This window comes from Chinchilla lanigera, unplaced genomic scaffold (genome assembly GCF_000276665.1).
Source record: "Chinchilla lanigera isolate Chin_1 unplaced genomic scaffold, ChiLan1.0 scaffold00007, whole genome shotgun sequence".
NCBI classification, from domain to species: domain Eukaryota; kingdom Metazoa; phylum Chordata; class Mammalia; order Rodentia; family Chinchillidae; genus Chinchilla; species Chinchilla lanigera.
This window is the reverse complement of record NW_004955408.1, coordinates 30,925,996-30,941,297: the sequence shown is the minus strand read 5'-3', so window position 1 is coordinate 30,941,297 and position 15,302 is coordinate 30,925,996. Positions and strand designations below refer to the sequence as shown.

At 48.0% G+C, this 15,302-nt stretch overlaps 1 protein-coding gene across 8 annotated transcripts in view; it reads right to left on the bottom strand.

Annotated features, from left to right (window-relative positions):
* Positions 1 to 962: 962 nt before the first annotated feature.
* The window catches only part of Slc25a48 (solute carrier family 25, member 48), a 164,815-nt gene continuing 150,475 nt past the window's right edge, over positions 963 to 15,302 (bottom strand). For 4 of the 8 annotated variants that reach the window (XM_013506729.1, XM_005376479.2, XM_005376483.2 and 1 more), the window contains 3 exons: positions 10,186 to 10,319; positions 4,488 to 4,610; positions 963 to 1,361 (listed from right to left, as the gene is read on the bottom strand). In XM_013506729.1, coding sequence (XP_013362183.1) covers positions 1,356 to 1,361; positions 4,488 to 4,610; positions 10,186 to 10,319 — 263 coding nt within the window. In that variant the 3' untranslated portion in view covers positions 963 to 1,355. Of the gene's footprint in view, positions 1,362 to 4,487; positions 4,622 to 10,185; positions 10,320 to 15,302 lie in introns of all 8 variants that reach the window. The other 4 variants (XM_005376481.2, XM_005376484.2, XM_005376482.2 and 1 more) reach the window with 3 other exon arrangements.

The following is a 15,302-nucleotide window of genomic DNA, read 5'->3' as shown; positions in this document are numbered from 1 at the left end:
TCTGTCTCTGGCTGCCCTTTCTAACCACCATTATCTGTCCTACTGATATGAGGAAAGACATGAGGCTGCCATCCATAGTTCCTTTGTTCACTTGAGTGACTCAGGTTTCTCTCTGGGCCAGTGACATCTCCAGGGGCTTGAAGAGAGATAACAATGAGAGTGGCTAGCACCTCCTGGAAGAACTCCCAGGTTACTGCCTGGCCAAGCTGTTCAATTCATGGCATCCAGAAAGCAGAGAGCAGGGCCAGAGCCAAAAAGAAAGGGCTCAAGGACTAGATATTACCCCTAAGATATACTCACGCTCTCATGATACACCCAAACATGCCCAGAAGTAAAGCACACTTTCCCTGGATGCCATGGGTGGAACAGTTCGCCTCTGTCACACCCTTCCGCCGTGATGTTACTGTCCAGGAGCAAGCTATGGCTGAAACCTCTGACACCATGAGCCAAATACTCTGCCCTTTTAAATGGTGTATGGCAGGTAGTTTGTCCCAGTAATGGAAAAGTGACTAATACACACTTCCGCATAGTTCCAACAGGAAAGAAAATACAGAACAGTGAACTCTCTAGAAATGTTCTGTGCAGACAGAGCATTTCGCTTTGTTTTGTTCTCCACGTGAAAATCAGGTCTAGGTGACACTCACCACCATCCAAGCTCAGGGCCCACATCTCTGAAGTACATCACCATATGCCATCAGCACATGCCACTGCTCAGGATGGCGAGAATGCTTTCAAGGGCATCTTTCCCTGGTTGCCCTTTCCAACCCCTGCACCTTCCCCTGCCTACGTCAGGCTAGTGGCAGAAAGGAAGCAAGGCTGCCGTCTAGAGTTCCTTTGCACACCTGGTTGAAGCAGGTTTCTCTGGGCCAGTGACATCTTCAGGGGCCTCAACAGAGGTATGAATGAGGGTGGCTGATGCTTCTTGGAAGCTAGGCAGAGCCATCAGACACAGAAACAACCTGAAGAGTTTTCAGTGCTTTTATTTGGAAATTTGGAGTTAACTCCAGCTCCTGAATGAATCCCTAACAAGTTCACAGCAGCCATGAGGGTAGGGGTCTATTTTGCTCTAGCGTTTTCCAGGTGCTGGCCCAGAGCTAAAATAGATGGTGACTTCCCGGCCAATGGTCCCTTGCTTCCTCCCAAAGCAGCAGCTCAGCAGTCCGGCTGGAAGTGAGGACAGAGAGCCTAAACTGTGAAGAAAGGTGTGCCAAGGCCAGCATGCTACCCGAGGGCCCACCTCGCTCAGAGTCGGGATGGCCAAGGTCCTTCTTTCTCTCCCATAAATTCACTGCTACTCATTCTGTAGATGCTACCATCACTGACCTATAGCAGAACGAGGCCTTGTTCAGGTGACATCAACCCTGGGGGAAAAAAAGGAGGTATAAGAAGGTCATCTTCCAAGGTTATCAGCAGCCTCTAAGGTTGAACTACCTGCTTGGAGGCTGTATTCGTGAAGCACTGATGGTCCAGTTATCACCATGAACACTGCCGAAGGGGCAGGGGAAGGCGTGGCATTATTTGTGTCTTCTCTTAAATATACATTTTTCTGAAATTGGAAGTAGGCTACTAAGGTCTACAGCATGCATGTCAGGGCAGAGAGCAGATGAGCATTATCCAGGAGGATCCAGGGCCAGGATCTTGCTGTGCAAGCAGGGATGGCACAGCTAGACTCGTGGGCCTCAGAGAAGCCTAAAAGCTGGCTGCTGGTCAGTGACTAGGATGACATTTCTGCCAGCACAGCTCTTCTTCCCTGGACCGTCTGACACTGCCTTCTGCATGTGAACAGATAAAATTAAGCCTATCACAAAACAACAACCTCACACACTGTGTATTTGGCTTCATGTGTCCTCGGGTCCCTGTGACATGTGCTCTGGGAGAAAAAAAACACAGGAGTGAAGTGTTCTTCCTCCACGGCCCTTGGAGCAGCTGGGTGTTTTATCCCCTGAAGACATCTGGAGACAATTCAGTGTCATTTCTATCTCCCGTGCTCAGGGATTCTTGAGAAAATCACCCTCCCACTTCTTCCTAGGAACCAGAGGGCTCTCTATTGCTCTAATATACATTATTTTACTCTGCTTTGGTCTCCATGATGAGAGAGGCATTGGCTTCTACATCATCAAAGAGTATATATTGCTGCTGCCTAGAGCATGACCTGCCTGAAATCTCACAGCTACCTAGTTAATTCAAGTCTGGGTCTTCTTAAAAAGCCTTGATCCAGGCACAGTGGCACACTCTTACAATCCCAGTACTCTGGGAGGCTGAGGCAGGAGAATCACACATTCAAGCCCAGCTTGGGCACCTTACTGATGTAGTAAGATCCTATCTTAAGAAAAAAAAAGTGGCTGAGAGTGTAGCTCAGTGCAAAGGCCCCGGGTTCAAGACCTGGCCACAGCAAGTACTGAAGCAACAATAAAAAGTCCTTAGCATTCCTGGTTCTCTGTTAGAGCAGGAAGTTAAAGAGTTTGGGCAGGGATTGTTCCAGACAGGGCCCAGAGCAGTTGCCAGGAATCTCCCTCCCCTACCGGAGAGACACCAGCCTCCTCCCCCATCGTGGCACTCCACTTTCCAAAGGAAGACACATGCCCAAGCCCAAGCAAGAAAGAGCACTTTCAGGAAGAAAAGCTTCTAATTTTCTGAACAGCCAAATCCAGAACAATCATGACTTGGCTTGTCAGAAATATCCTTCTCCTTGAAGAAGCCAGTGGCCAGGAGTCACCTGGATGACAACATGGGAAAGTATCCAGCCACTCTGGGACCTGCGAGGTCTTGGCAGGTCTTGGCAGTAAAATCATTTTGGAGCTGAAGTTTAATGGTATGGAAAACTGGTCTTGAACTATCAGATCGGGGAGAGTGGGTGACATACACCGTGTAAAGCAGACTCTGATTGGGGGGAGACACATAAAAATGTGTAGAATAGTAACAAGCTCTTGTGACTGTAGGTATCTATTTTGTTCTTTCTGTTTTGTCTACAATAACAAATACACTGGTTTTAGTATAGGATTTTTAAAAGCGGGGAGCGGCCAAAGTATGAGCACAGTTTTAAGAACAAGACGTCTCTGCTCTGCCCTGGACGTGACCCTAATGCAGTGACCCTTCACCAAGGTTTAATTATGCAAAATGTGTTACTCCTCTTTTCCTTTTACAAAAAAGGGCAAGGAGCCAGAGGAGATGTGAATGTCGGTGCTTTAGTAACAAGCTGAAAGCATTTATTTAAAGCCAGCTCCCAGGGCTGGTCCAGGCCTCTCTGTGCTCAGCCTGACTGATGGCACCCTCTCCTTTCTTCCAGGACCGGGTCCCGTCATGCTTCCCATCAGGACGCCATGGGCCCACAAAGACACCTTTCAGCCCCTGGCCCCCAAGGGAGGCAACAGACGCTCTGGTCTTCTGTGGTGAGGAACATCCTCCCCGCAAGAATTTGCAGTCACTGAGGCTGAAACACAACGGCTGTTTGGTTGACTGGAAGTTTGGTAACTCACCTCTCTCTGTGTTTTGAGCTTGGCAGGTAACCAGAGAAGGTTTGGGGCCAGAGAAAGAGAACAAGGAAATAAAAGCAAAAGCAGCAAGAGGAGGCACTGAGGAGATATTGGAGGGTGACCATGCTCTACCCAGTGCCCTTGCTGAGCGGCCATCTAAGTGCCAGCTCTGCGTGAGGTGCCCACAGTGAGGGGCGGGGACCAGGTGGAGTGCCACAGGGACCTTCACCTGGTTGGAAGGTAGGGGAGCCAGCAGGCATCTGGGATGCTGTGTGGCAGGGCTGCGGGTCGACAAGGTGTGCCTCCTCCTAGCTGATACATCAGGCGGGTGTCCTGAGGGAGAGCCTGCTCTCCTAGGGCTGGGGGACGAAGGTGGCTGAAGCTAAGATAAAGGAGGAAGGGAGGCGTGAGGAGAGGGAGTCAGTCGGTCGGGAGCACAGCATGAGCAGACACAGAAGTGAGAGAGGACGGGATGTTCAGGATTGTGGTGAGTCGTGAGCCTGGAGAAGGAAGTAGTACCTATGGTAGGCTGTGTCTAGGGGGCAACCGGGAGCCGCTGAGGGTATTCAAACTTGGGCTTCCCTTTTAGAGGCCCCCTCAGGCTGCAGGGATCTTTCTGTAACAAGAGAGAGAAAAGGAGAGGGTACAGGAGGCAAGGAATGGTGGCAGGTACTTGTCTTTTAGGGCTTCAGGAGTGTGTCGGCTGCTGTCAGACTCAGGCTCTGAAGGGGAGCAGGGCGATGGTGTCTCAGGACTGTGGAAGCGATGATGGGAAAACGGTAGTGGAACTGGCTGTACCAGGTACATTCTGCGCCCACTCCAGTCTGGGGACTCAGCACACCCCTAGTCCCTGGAGGGTGTTTCAGAGCTGCTGTGGGATGGTTTGAAGGGTGAGCATGCCATCCCCAGACCCACCACAGTGACAGAGGGACATTTCAGAGCCTACAATGTTTTCATAATGAAGAAATTCATTCATTTCAAATTCACAAATGGCTGGGAGGGAAGCACACTGACCTGGCTGGCGCTCATGGGCTCGTCACACTGTGGTCCCCACGGAGTGCCTGTAGGGAGAGCTCGTAGCCAAGGAACATGGCGGCGCTCGTAGGGAAGCCCCGCACAGCATTCACAGTGATGCCTCTGAAAAACACCTTCGCCCAGGAAGTCAGTTATTTCAGGGCCACCCCCACACCCTCTGTGATGGTGCTGCCCACCCTGGTCCCTGGCCCTGACCAAAACCCAGAGACCTGTGCAAGCAAAGATCACAAGGGATAGTCTAATCATGCCTGCTCCGACCCAAGTTACAGTTGATGGCGTTTTTTCCTCCTGGACTCTGCTATTCAAGCACTAACGATTAAGGGCAAATTGCTGAGCCCTACAAACACATATACTTTCTTCATCATTCCCCTCCCCTCCCTCTCTCTAGGAATCTGGAAATCTTAGTTAGACAGAGCCCCCAGTCATGTCCGGCCATTGCAACACTTGCATCATGTGACATTCCCAAAGTGCAGGTACAAAACTCGGGCTGTGCTTAAGACTACAGAGATGGAGTTGGGACAGTTTCCCCAACACAGTACCCTATGCTGCTTAAGCAAGTGGTGCTCTCTGGAACTCAATTTTCCCAACTGGAAAGTGGGGTAACAGTGGTGCTGAGCAGCTGAGTCGTTTGAAGGAACGAAAAAGAACACTTCTGAAGCAGCCCTCGAACAGCGCGCAGCTTACAGTGAGTAATCAGTGACAGCTGACACCGCCACTATCACTGTTCCTATCAGCAGTCTTCACCTAATACAGACAAGGACTCAGCCACCATGGTGGGACCATCTGATTATCCATGTGGTGTGAGGGCTGGGGAGGAATGACCTGGACAAGCTGCTGAGCTCTGCCTTCGCTGTTACTTGTCCCTGTCTTTGTCTTCCATCCCTGGGGGATAGGACGATCTCCCTTTCCTCACTGAATCTTCCTGCTTGGTGCTGATAGACATGAACCATGTGAGTGGTTTGCAACCTATTAGAAGAGACAAGCTCCATTCTAGAGCAATTACAATAGGTCAGGCAGTGACAGGAACAGACGAGACCTGGAGTGAAGCCTGCGGTGGGAGAAAACTGGGGCCTCAGGAAGCTCGTCTGCCTACAAAAGTGCCTCCCCATCTCCCACCAACCTCAACACACTGTCGCAAACCCTGCAGCGCAGCCACTTCCGTGAGGCTAAAAGATACCAAAATGCTCCTCCAGCCTCCTCATTTCAGATCATGATCTCCAAGGAGGAGCGACGGCCCACAGTGGGCAAAACACGGAGCCCAGACGAATCCTTACCCAAGCATAAGTGACCCAAGAACTCCTAGGCATATCATTTCAATCTGCTCTTACCCCTCCATAGAACACTAAGTTTAAGGAACAGAATTAGTCATTTTCAGAAAGTAGAAACCAGGCCTTTGTGTTTCCTCAGCTTCCTTGGCCTCTGGGTACTGGTGGGGACAGAATTCACAAAGGCCGCTGTCAGTACCCAAGATGCCAGGTGACCAGGGCAGCCTCGGGATGCAGCTTGGTCCAGGGAAGGAGTCAGCGGATCAGGATCCTCAGAGGTGGGTGAGTGGCCGAGCCGAAGCCTGGAGCCATGCAGACGGGGCACGGGCGGGCTCCTGGTAACCTTAGCACTCCTCTGCACTGTCTGACTCTTCCTGGAATGCCACAGGCTCAGCCAGAGTGACTGAGTAACAGCAAGAACCTGGTCAGGCTCCGGGAGGAAAATTCCATGCTGGTGCCCACAGAGGCACCCTATGGGTCTTGGCTTGGCTCAGCCATGCTTGCAGAAGCCGAGCCAGGAGTGCCCAGCTTGGCGTGTGGGCTTTTTGCCCCACACACAGACCTCCCTCCAGCATCTGAGGCCTGCGGGGCTGCGAGGCCCACAAATGGCAAAGAACACGCAGACCTGTTGCCTTCTACCCTGAGCTTCCAGAACACACAGTCCCCAGGCCAAGTTCCTCCTCACGAAGCCCACATGGCTTCCGGTTGCCCAGGGTCAAGTCCTTATACTCCCTGGCCTACAAGAACCCCCATGGCCTGGCCCTGCACTTTCTGGGGATGCCTCTCACATCTGACAGTCACCTGTCATTCCGTGGGGCAGATGCTCTCTCCCATCTCTGGGCCTCCTCGGGTCCCCTGCACCTGCCAGACCCTCCAGAGCAGGCTTACAGCCTCTGGCCATCCCCCCACAGCTGTCCCAAGGTGGATTATGGCTGTAGCTTTCTGTGCATTCCACGTCTTCCCCATTACACCACTTTCCTCTCCGCTTTCCCATCACCCATGACTTGTTTGCCCCCAACCCCACCACAGGGCAATGAGCAGAGGCTCTGGGTATGGTTTCCTTCTGAGTCCCCAGCACCTGCCAACACTTGGCCCAGGGTAGACCTCCAGATTCTCATAAGTATGTCAGTGGGTGAATGAGGAGATTAACAAACTCTTGGGTGAGAGGGAGGGACAGTCTCAGGGTCCTGTGGTGGTGGCCGTCAGGGAGAGGGCTCCAGACCCTGACAGGCAGAATCTCAGCACAACCTACCCTGGGCCTCAGGAAGCTCGTCTGCCTACAAATGTGCCTCCCCATCTCCCACCAACCTCAGCACACTGTCGCAAACCCTGCAGCGCAGCCACTTCCGTGAGGCTGAAAGATACCAAAATGCTCCTCCAGCCTCCTCATTTCAGATCATGATCTCCAAGGAGGAGCGACGGCCCACAGTGGGCAAAACATGGAGCCCAGACTGCCAGGCCTTTCTTCTCTTTTCTCTTCTGGGTGTCTCATAGGCTGTGGACGTCTAGTTTCCACATCACAAGGGCTGCTTTCCTGGCCATTCTTAAGTGAGTGACAGAAGGTGACTTAAACCGCACACCGCTGTACTAGCTTACTCCCTTCCGACTCCCCAAGCTCTTCTCTAGTTGGATAGTGCCGGGTAGAGCATTGTGCGACCTTCCAGAGCCACAGTAAAGAGCATGGGGACGGGAGCCACCAGGATCTGCCCATGCCACCAACAGGGGGCGACAGTGGCTCCTTCTGTTGCTGCTGTCAAGACCACTGAGTTTCTGGTTGGTGGGAAACTCATTACTGCTTATGTTTACATGAAGACACTCTCATATACAAACATACACAAATACACAGTCATACATATGTGTGTGCATATTGCTGTGAAATTCATCATGGTAACCGCCTCTGAAGAATGAGGGCCACAGGAAGGACTGTGAGACAGTGCGTTCTCTTATGTCACTGGACGCTTTCTATGTTCACATGTTATCTGTCTGGGGCAGGCAGTGTTCAGGATGGAACCCAGGGTCTTTGTACTGAGCTACATCCCCAGAAACCACCTGTCTCCCACTAAAAAAAATTTTTTTGTTGTTGTCTTTTTGAGACAGGGTTTCACTATGCAGTTCAGGCTGGCCTTGAACTCACTTTGTAGCTCAGACTGGCCTCAAACTAGCAGCCATCCTCCTGCCTCAGCCTCCTGAGTGTTGGGATTACAAACATGTGCCACCACACCTAGGAAAAGCAAAAAAAGAAAAATTTTTTTTTTGAGGTAGAGTCTCTCTCAATTGTTAGGTTGCCTGGCTAAGCTTGAATTTGCAGTCTCCCCGCCTTAGTTTTCCAGAGTGCACATGCCGCCATGCTTGGCTCTGTTTTAATCTGTTAACAAAAATTTTAAAAATTAATCTTGAAACATGTGGCCAGTGAGGTGGTTAATCAAGCTAAACACTGCTATGTCCACTTCAAGCCTGTCTCTGAATAAACATTACAGACCAGTGAGAGCGAACCTTTTAGAGCTTTTAATGAAAACGAACAGCCCCCTGGGGCACGTCGCCATAGGTTCACCACGGTTAGACCAAACACTGTTATCGAGATGAAAGAGCCTGTTCCCCGTTATCGAGGCCTCAGCTGCCTGGTAGGACTTTATTTTTTCTGAAGCACAGTAAGTTTTGGAGGAAATAATATTAGCAATATATTTTGCCTCTATAGTTTTTTGAATGATCATATTAATATTTTGGGAAATAGAAAAGAACATTTCAATTAAAATTACAATGTCCAACTTGAATCTCTTTTGTGTCCTTCCGTAACTGTTCATTAAATCACAAACTATACTGTTAAAAATTTAACACACAAAACATCAACCAAGGCTATTCCTAGAAGTCACCTGTGTAACAAAGAGCTTCTTGATGAACGAAAAACAAGTGGAGTTCCCCTCATACCACGTCTTATCCTAAACACAGTCCCAGTGCCCACCGTCTCCTCACACCCCAGGAAGTCCTCATTCTGGGAAACATCAGTGTCTTCACTAATGAGCAGTGACCGGACGCACAGGTCCTATTCCGGCTGTGACGGGATCCGGCTTCTCCCTCCTGACCCTACCCTCTGTACTTCCACTAACGCTCACTGACAGTTAGCTCCATCAGAACTTGGGCTTTGTCTCTCTTTTTCGCTACTCTATCTCCAGCTCCTACAACTGCACGCGGCACATATCAGGTGTTCTAAAACTAGGCATTTGTCAAATTAATAATGAAAGCTGAAGCCTTCAGGCATTCTCTATAGGAGCCTGTGTCAAATCAGATTGCCCGTCCTCTACATATGCAGCTGATTTTTCATGCTAAGGACTGGACATCACATTGATTTCTGGTGGTTCTGGGCCCCCAACCATGCTTGAGGACACGGGAAGCAAACTGGCACCTGGAGGTAGGAGTGCTGGGCCTGGAAGGATGAGCAGTCATCTTCAGGTCTCGGGTTGGGGGCAGCCAGGGGAAGAGGTCCAGGTTCAATGCTAACACAGACACTACTGAAGGTAATACTGACATTACCAACACCAAAAACAAATGTTCCCTGCGAGTTATGCATGAAACTCCGCAATTTCAATTTAACCTACAAACACCCCTGTCCTTCCTGGTAGGAATGAGCATCCCTGAGAAACTGAGGCCCAAAGAGATCCATTTGTTGGATTACCCCAGCTCACAGGTAGCTGGTCCTCACCTTGAACCCAAGACTGTGTACTGTAACAGCCATGCTAAGGCCACAAGGTGCCCGCGGAGGAAGAGCGAGAAGGGTGGTTTCTCTGGAGGGCGGTCAATTTGTTTATAACTGTGGACGTGGCACAGAGGCCTTTGTTCTTGGATAGTTTGGGGGGAAGAGGCGGCGTTTAAGCTAAGCTCTTTGGCTGTAGGAAGGAGAACAGAGGAGACAAGGCCTCAGGAGCCAGGTCAGAGGTGCCAGGTCAGAGGTGCCTCCATGGCTGAGTCCAGAGGCGATGGCATCTGGTCTTGGTTGAGACGTGAAAGCAAAAGGCAACTGAAGGAGCTTGGAACTAGTGAGAAGACATGACTGAGGGGCAGGAAAGATGCAAGGTGGCTCTGGAACTCGCCAGTGGCAGGAGGGGCACAGGACTGCCCCTCCCATCCCAATGAGGAAGCAAACTGTGGTGATCACAGACGTGGGTGCTGGCCCTATCCCAACCAAGCACCAGCTATGTGAGCCTGAGTCTGTCTCTCTGAAACCCTGTCTCATCTACCTCCTCCCCTGGCCTGAGGTGAGAACTAGACAAGACTGATCTGGTGAAGCCTGAGCAGGTACTGCCTGCTTCTCCTAGCTGCCAGCACCTCAGGCTCCCAATTCCCTTCCTTAGGGAGTCACAGTCCCACATGTCTGAACCACTACCCCCGGCAAATCTGCAGACCTGCTGTGGGCTTACTTTAAGGCCTTCTTGTTGGTAACTCTGCAATATACAGTCCAGGACACCTTTGTACTTGTTTAAATAAACCCCATCCGCTTGGAGTCGACTTTTCACAACATCCATAGGAGTTGCTGTCCCCCAGGAAATTGCTCCTGCAGAGAGACAGAGAGGCACAGGTGTTAGGGTGGGGCTTTCTGGGGTACAGGGGGCCTGGTTCCCCCACGGTTTCTATCAGTCTGAACTCCATAAGCTGCTGAGGGCAGTGGCCCGGTCTTGGGCTGAAGTCGCACAGTCTGTTTCCCACCCTTCTTTGAACTCGCAGGAGGACTCCACGAGTCTCCTACCTGCTCTGAGCCTGGGGCCCTGCCTCTGTGGCCCTCTCCCCAAGTCAGCCATGAGGAACAATGACCTGATGCCTGAGAAACCTCCAGCATGGCCCAGTCCTCAGCCAGAGCTGGACATGTGAAAACATTATTGGTGAGACAGCCACAGCCTCCCCAGTGCTGCTCAGCACCTTCCCAGCACACTGGAAGAGAGCCCAGGGTGAGGCGTGTGGCTGAGGGTGTGCCGCTCCCACAGGCAGGCTTTTCTTTGAATATGTAGAAGCTAAGCAAAGCATGTACAGACAGGCTTCTCACCAGAAAGGATCAGTAAAACATGATCAGGGACTGGCTTTTAATGTATTTCTATTTTTTAAATCTGTTTTCCAAATATGTAGGACAGAACCTCAGAACCGCATACCACTGGGTCATCCTCACTGGATACACTCAGGTCCCTCAGTTTGAGCACTTTTGTGCCTATAAAGGACTCTAGGAAAACAAGGCCACTTTGTTGTATAAACAGAAATTGGCACATGCTTGGGTGGAGAGAGAAAACAAATCACTGTCAAAGTCCAGGACGGCTGGTTTGTTAGGTTTTGTAATCAGTGCCCAGCAGGTCCCAAAAGAGAGCCTAATTTTCCATGGTCCCTCTGCCACTGCTGACCACCAGGCTCTCCAGCCTCCCAGGACCACCTGGGAACCTCTGTGGACGTGGACCCCTCTTCTCCATCTGCCAGGATGCTGCTTTCTCAGCTGCTGCCCCAGGCCCCCTCTCATCCCTGAGCCTCATCAAGGGCATCACAAAATGCAATGTCCTGGCCGGGCCACTTGCACCTCATCTCAGTAGGAAAGGGAGCAGAGGGAACTGGTTTTCCTTTCAGCTAATCAGTGTCTGCAGGACTCTCAGTGGGAGCAGGCAAGGGACAAGCCTCCAGTACAGGAGGGCACAAGGGAACACTAGTGCTTGGTGGCTAAGACTGGACTTTGTTCTACATTTGGTATGAGTTTAAAGCATAACTACTTCTGATGACAGTGAGAAGGAGAATGAGGAGGAGTACAGGTTGTCTTCTCTGGGTTGGATCTTTCCTATCAGCATCCCACATGTGACATCAGCCTTCTTAAAAAGCAATCCTCTCTTGACTTCCATAGGCTCCTCTGACTATAGTTCTAGGTCTCAACTTCTCATTACACCACAGCAAAACCCCTTAGATGTCTTGTATATTCTTGAGGTCTCCAATTTCTTTCATCTTATTCTCCCTTGATCCTACTTTAGCCAGATCTTTAACTTCCTTTTCTCCACTGAAATGACTCTCTTCAAAGTCCCCGATGACTGAAAACTCAAATAGTGTGATAGCAAGTACAAAGGCCCTGTGGTGAGGAGTGAGCAGGTCACGGTCAGGAAGTAGCAACGAGAACGTTATGGCTGAAGCAGAGGGAGTAAAGGGAGAAACAGACTTGAGGTGAGAGAGTCACAGCCAAATCAGAGTGCCTGGGAAACCGTTGCAGGAATGTTGACTTTGATCCTAAATGAAATATGGATGAAGTGTAGGATTCTGCATAAGGAGATTATGTGAGAACAGCATGATCACAAAATGAGCAAGTGTGGGTTTGAACTTGTGTCTTTCTGACTGTATAGTCTCTGCTGCACTGTTTGTAGCTGTAGGACCTTGGGCCAGTTACTTCATATCCCTAAATCTGAGTGTTCTCATCTGTAAAATGGGGAGATTGATTCCTACCTTATAGGCCTAATGAAATCCTCATATTAAGTTCCACACACCAGCCCAGCCCAGGTGGGACCCTAGTGACCCAACAAAGCCTGGCAGGAGCACAGATGATGTGCAGGCAGGACGAGTGTAATGGAAAAGTTCAAAGCTGCCGCAAGACTATGAGCCAGCAGTTGGTAAGTTAGGTGAACCAGCACTGTGCTTCCACACACAGATGCATGGAATAGAAGCGGGTGGGTAGAGCCGCCATTTTACATTAAAGGGCCCTGGAGAACTCCAGCAACAGAAGAACAGTCCCAGCCTCCACATCCAGAGGCCGAGATCAGGCCCATAAGCAGCACAAATCCCACCATAAACTTGGCTGGAGTATACAACACATTTCTGGAATCTGACTTGGACCTACTGCAGAATTATAGACACCAGAAGAGTGGTTTTTCTTTTTCTGTCTCATTGGGTTTTCTTTTGTTTTGTCTTGTTTTGTTCCTTGGAGGTATTTTTGTTTTTTATCTCTTTTTTTTTCTTTGCTCTTTCTTTCATGACTTTGATTTCTTACCTTTCTGTTTTCTTCTGCTCATCTTCTTTTTCTCTTTCCTCAATTGTCTTGCTTGACTTTATGATACTTTCAGGGAAATAAATGTTGTCTCTTCTCTTTCTGGTTCACCTCAATACTCATTTGCTTTCTCTTCCATTCTTTCCCTCCTATGTCCTCCTGTTTCCCACAATTGGGTAATCATCCTTTGCCCTCCAGCCTTGTTCCTACAATATTGAACCTCATTCATCTCTCTGTCCTGTCCCCTATCCCTCTTAACACCCCCTCCCCCACTGCAACAGGGTAAAATCACTCCACTAAGGGGAAAATCATTGCATATGAGTTCCTGGTATAAATTGGATTTTATTATATAACTGTAGAATTTCTTCCTGTGGTTAAAGGTATCAGGTTAATAGTTACCATATTTTTTCAGTAGTCAGGTTGAGACTATAGTTATTGCTAGCTGTACTACTTTAACCAGGATGTCATACCTCTTATATAGTTTTTCCCACCTGTATTATAACGCTGTGGTTGTATGGGGTCATAATCATCCCCATGGTGCAGTACCAAAGGTCCAGGTACTGAGCCAAATACATAGCAACTTCTCACCTGCAATACATTGGAAGGCAGGTTCTTGGGATAGACACAAAGACCAAGAACCACCCACATCTAGAAGACAACCCTGAGGAGCAGACATTTCCTAGGGAAGCCTTGATACTAGGGATAAAGCTATGTACAATGAGAAATCTATAAGCATCAACACAGAAAACAGAATAAAATTAAAAAATAGAAAACAGAAAATGACAAGATGCAGAAGCAAAATGCAACTCCAGACCCCCAGACCACTCAGGACAAGTCTAGAGCACAATGAGATAGAGGAAACTGGAAGAGAACTACTGGAACTTTCAGAAATAATAGCAACATTAGTAAAAACACAGATGGAAGAGGCTATAGAAAAAGTAATCTCTAATGTGCAAAAAGAAATGCTGATCAAAATGAAAGACATTAAAGCAGACACAGATAAAAAAAATAGAGGAGTTCAGGAATATGATGGAAACCATGAATGCCCCACATGGGAGAGAAATGGAATCATGAAACGGATCCAAATAGAAATCTGGGAGATTAAAAACTCCATTGAAAGTATATGCAAAAGATTGAATGTAGGCGAGGATAAAAATATCAGATCTAGAAAACAAGATTATGGCTAGCTACCATGAAAAGAAAGATATCTTAAAAATAGCAAGAGATCATGAAAAATCAAGACAACAGCTACAAGATGAAGCAAAGAAGAATAACATAAGAGTGATCAGAGTCAGTGAGAAAGCTGGTGACAGTACAAAAAACATAAAAAACCTCTTCACAAAAATAATGGCAGAAAACTTCCAAAACATGGATAAAGCATTTGACATACAAATAAAATGAAGCTATAGAACTCCAAGTAGCCATGATCAAAATAAATCTACACTAAGACATATAATATCAAGATTCCAGAAATTCAGCACAAAAACAGAATATTAAAAGTGGCCAAAGAAAAGAAACAAATCACCTATAAAAGAAAGTCCATCAGAATCACAGCAGGCTTCTTAAGATAAACCCTCAAATCAAGCAGAGTTTGAAGTAAGGTGTTTCAAGCCCTATCCCCCCTCCAAAAAACCCCCTCCAACTCAGATTCATATACCCTGCAAAACTATCTTTCAAAATCAGTGGATAAGTAAGATATTTCCATGACAAAGAACAAATAAAGAAATTCATGACCGCTAAATCAGCTTTTCTGAATGCACTAAAGGATATATTAGAAAGAGAAAACAGGGGCTGGTGATTTAGCTCAGCGGCAAAGCGCCTGCCTGGCAAGCGCAAGGTCGTGAGTTCAGTTCCCTGTACCAGAGAAAAACCAAAAAACCAAAAAAAAAAAAAAAAAAAGAGAGAAAACAAAGACCACAAACACAAGAACACCAATAGAAAGAAGCCACTAGACAAGGCAAACAATTAAACAAAGGGGAAAGAGGGAGCCAACAACAGGAAAATAACATGAAAAAGATAAGCCAATACATATCAGTTAAAACCATCAACAGAAACGGTCTAACTAATCAAAAGAAAAAGACAGGTATAATGGACCAAGAAGCAAAATCCAACAATATACTGCATTCAAGAAACACATAATTCAAAAAGAAATTCATAGATTTAAAGTCAAAGGATGGAAAACAATACTCCATGCCACAGGAACCCAGAAAAAAGCAGGGGTAACTATTCTATTTACAGAAAATGAGAACTTCAGGCCAAGACTAACCAAAAGAGACAAAGAAGGGCGCTACATGCTTATTAAGGGAAAACTCTAAGAAGAAGAGATAACAATCATAAATATATATGCACCAAATATCAATGCACCCAACAACATAAAACAAATACTAACAGATATGAAGATTCAAATAAACACTAACGCAATTGTAATGGGGAAACTTAATGGCCCACTATCACAATTAGATAGATTGAATTGACACAATGTCAACACAGAAATATCAGAATTAAACCAAACCTGTGAACAAATGGACTTAGTAGACGTCT